Source organism: Olea europaea, unplaced genomic scaffold (assembly GCF_002742605.1).
Source record: "Olea europaea var. sylvestris unplaced genomic scaffold, O_europaea_v1 scaffold707, whole genome shotgun sequence".
NCBI lineage: Eukaryota > Viridiplantae > Streptophyta > Magnoliopsida > Lamiales > Oleaceae > Olea > Olea europaea.
The window spans coordinates 71033-72126 of NW_019265467.1; the positions used below are offsets into that span (position 1 = coordinate 71033).

The following is a 1094-nucleotide window of genomic DNA, read 5'->3' on the forward strand; positions in this document are numbered from 1 at the left end:
TCAAAATAGAGAAAACAACAAAACCCAATCTTTAATAATTAATAACAGAAAATCAGAACTTATAAAACGACCTTTCAAAATCAATTTCATTTATAATATGTGGGTGCGTACCTCGTTTGGGGACTGAGAAGAAGAGGCACCGCAAATGAGGATAGAGGAAAGGGAACGTTTGGCGGTGGGTCGTCGGCGTTGGCGGGTCCCGACCCCATCCCGAGGCGACTGGCAGGATCGCAGCCGGCTGCTGCCCGAGCCCATTAACCCCTCCTCTACTCCAACCAAAGAGAGATGGAGACAGAGATATATATGATAAATATATATGGTCTATTCGTTGTAGGTGGGAGGAACGGGCATTTAGAAAATGATAGAGATGGTGAATGGTGATAATAATGGAAGGCTCTGTGTGTTTTTGTGCGTCTCTGTGTGAAAGAGAGAGAGATGGCACTGGAAAACTATTTTTGAATTTTGAAATTGGTAGTTTATTAATTGGGAGTTAAGGTATTAAATAGTATTTTTGGAGGGTTAACAACTTTATTGGTCCCCAAACTTTCAAAATGTGTCAGTTTAATCACCAAACTTATATTTTCTTATATCTATTAGTTGATTTAACAAATTTGGTGTGGGGTTCTATATGAAAAACGAAATTGATTATTGTACCAAGGATAAATCGAATTAATATCATAAATCACGTTGAACTTTGTGTTCAATGAATAAATTTATGGATTAAGTTAAAAATTTGAAAATGTTTAGATAAAGATTGTGAAATCAAGGACTTATTTTACAAATATTTTTGAAAAATCAAAAGTTATTTTTGATATTTAAAAGCTATTTTTGAACATATCTAAATTATTATTTGAAAATATTTTATTTGATTAAAAGAGTTTTTAGAATAAATTGGTCTAAAATAACTTCTTCATTACACTTTTCTACACAAAGTAGAAGCAAAAAAAGAGATTTCGTAAAAATAGTCCTCTAAGTGTGTGAAAAAGCCTTTTTTAGCTTATTAATGTCGTGTCACTAAGGTTCTTAGCCATATAAGCATTTCCATTAAGCACCTCAATAAAAGCGTTTAATTTTTTTTATATAAATGTAAAACG

The 1094-nt window shown here is 32.7% G+C and overlaps 1 protein-coding gene across 1 annotated transcript in view; it reads right to left on the bottom strand.

Moving 5' to 3' along the window:
- LOC111390698 (E3 ubiquitin-protein ligase RLIM-like) overlaps nt 1-454 on the bottom strand; it is an 8831-nt gene extending 8377 nt beyond the window's left edge. The window contains exon 1 of the mRNA XM_023015778.1: nt 112-454. Coding sequence (XP_022871546.1) covers nt 112-255 — 144 coding nt within the window. The 5' untranslated portion in view covers nt 256-454. The remainder of the gene's footprint in view (nt 1-111) is intronic.
- Between the last annotated feature and the right edge of the window lie 640 nt (nt 455-1094).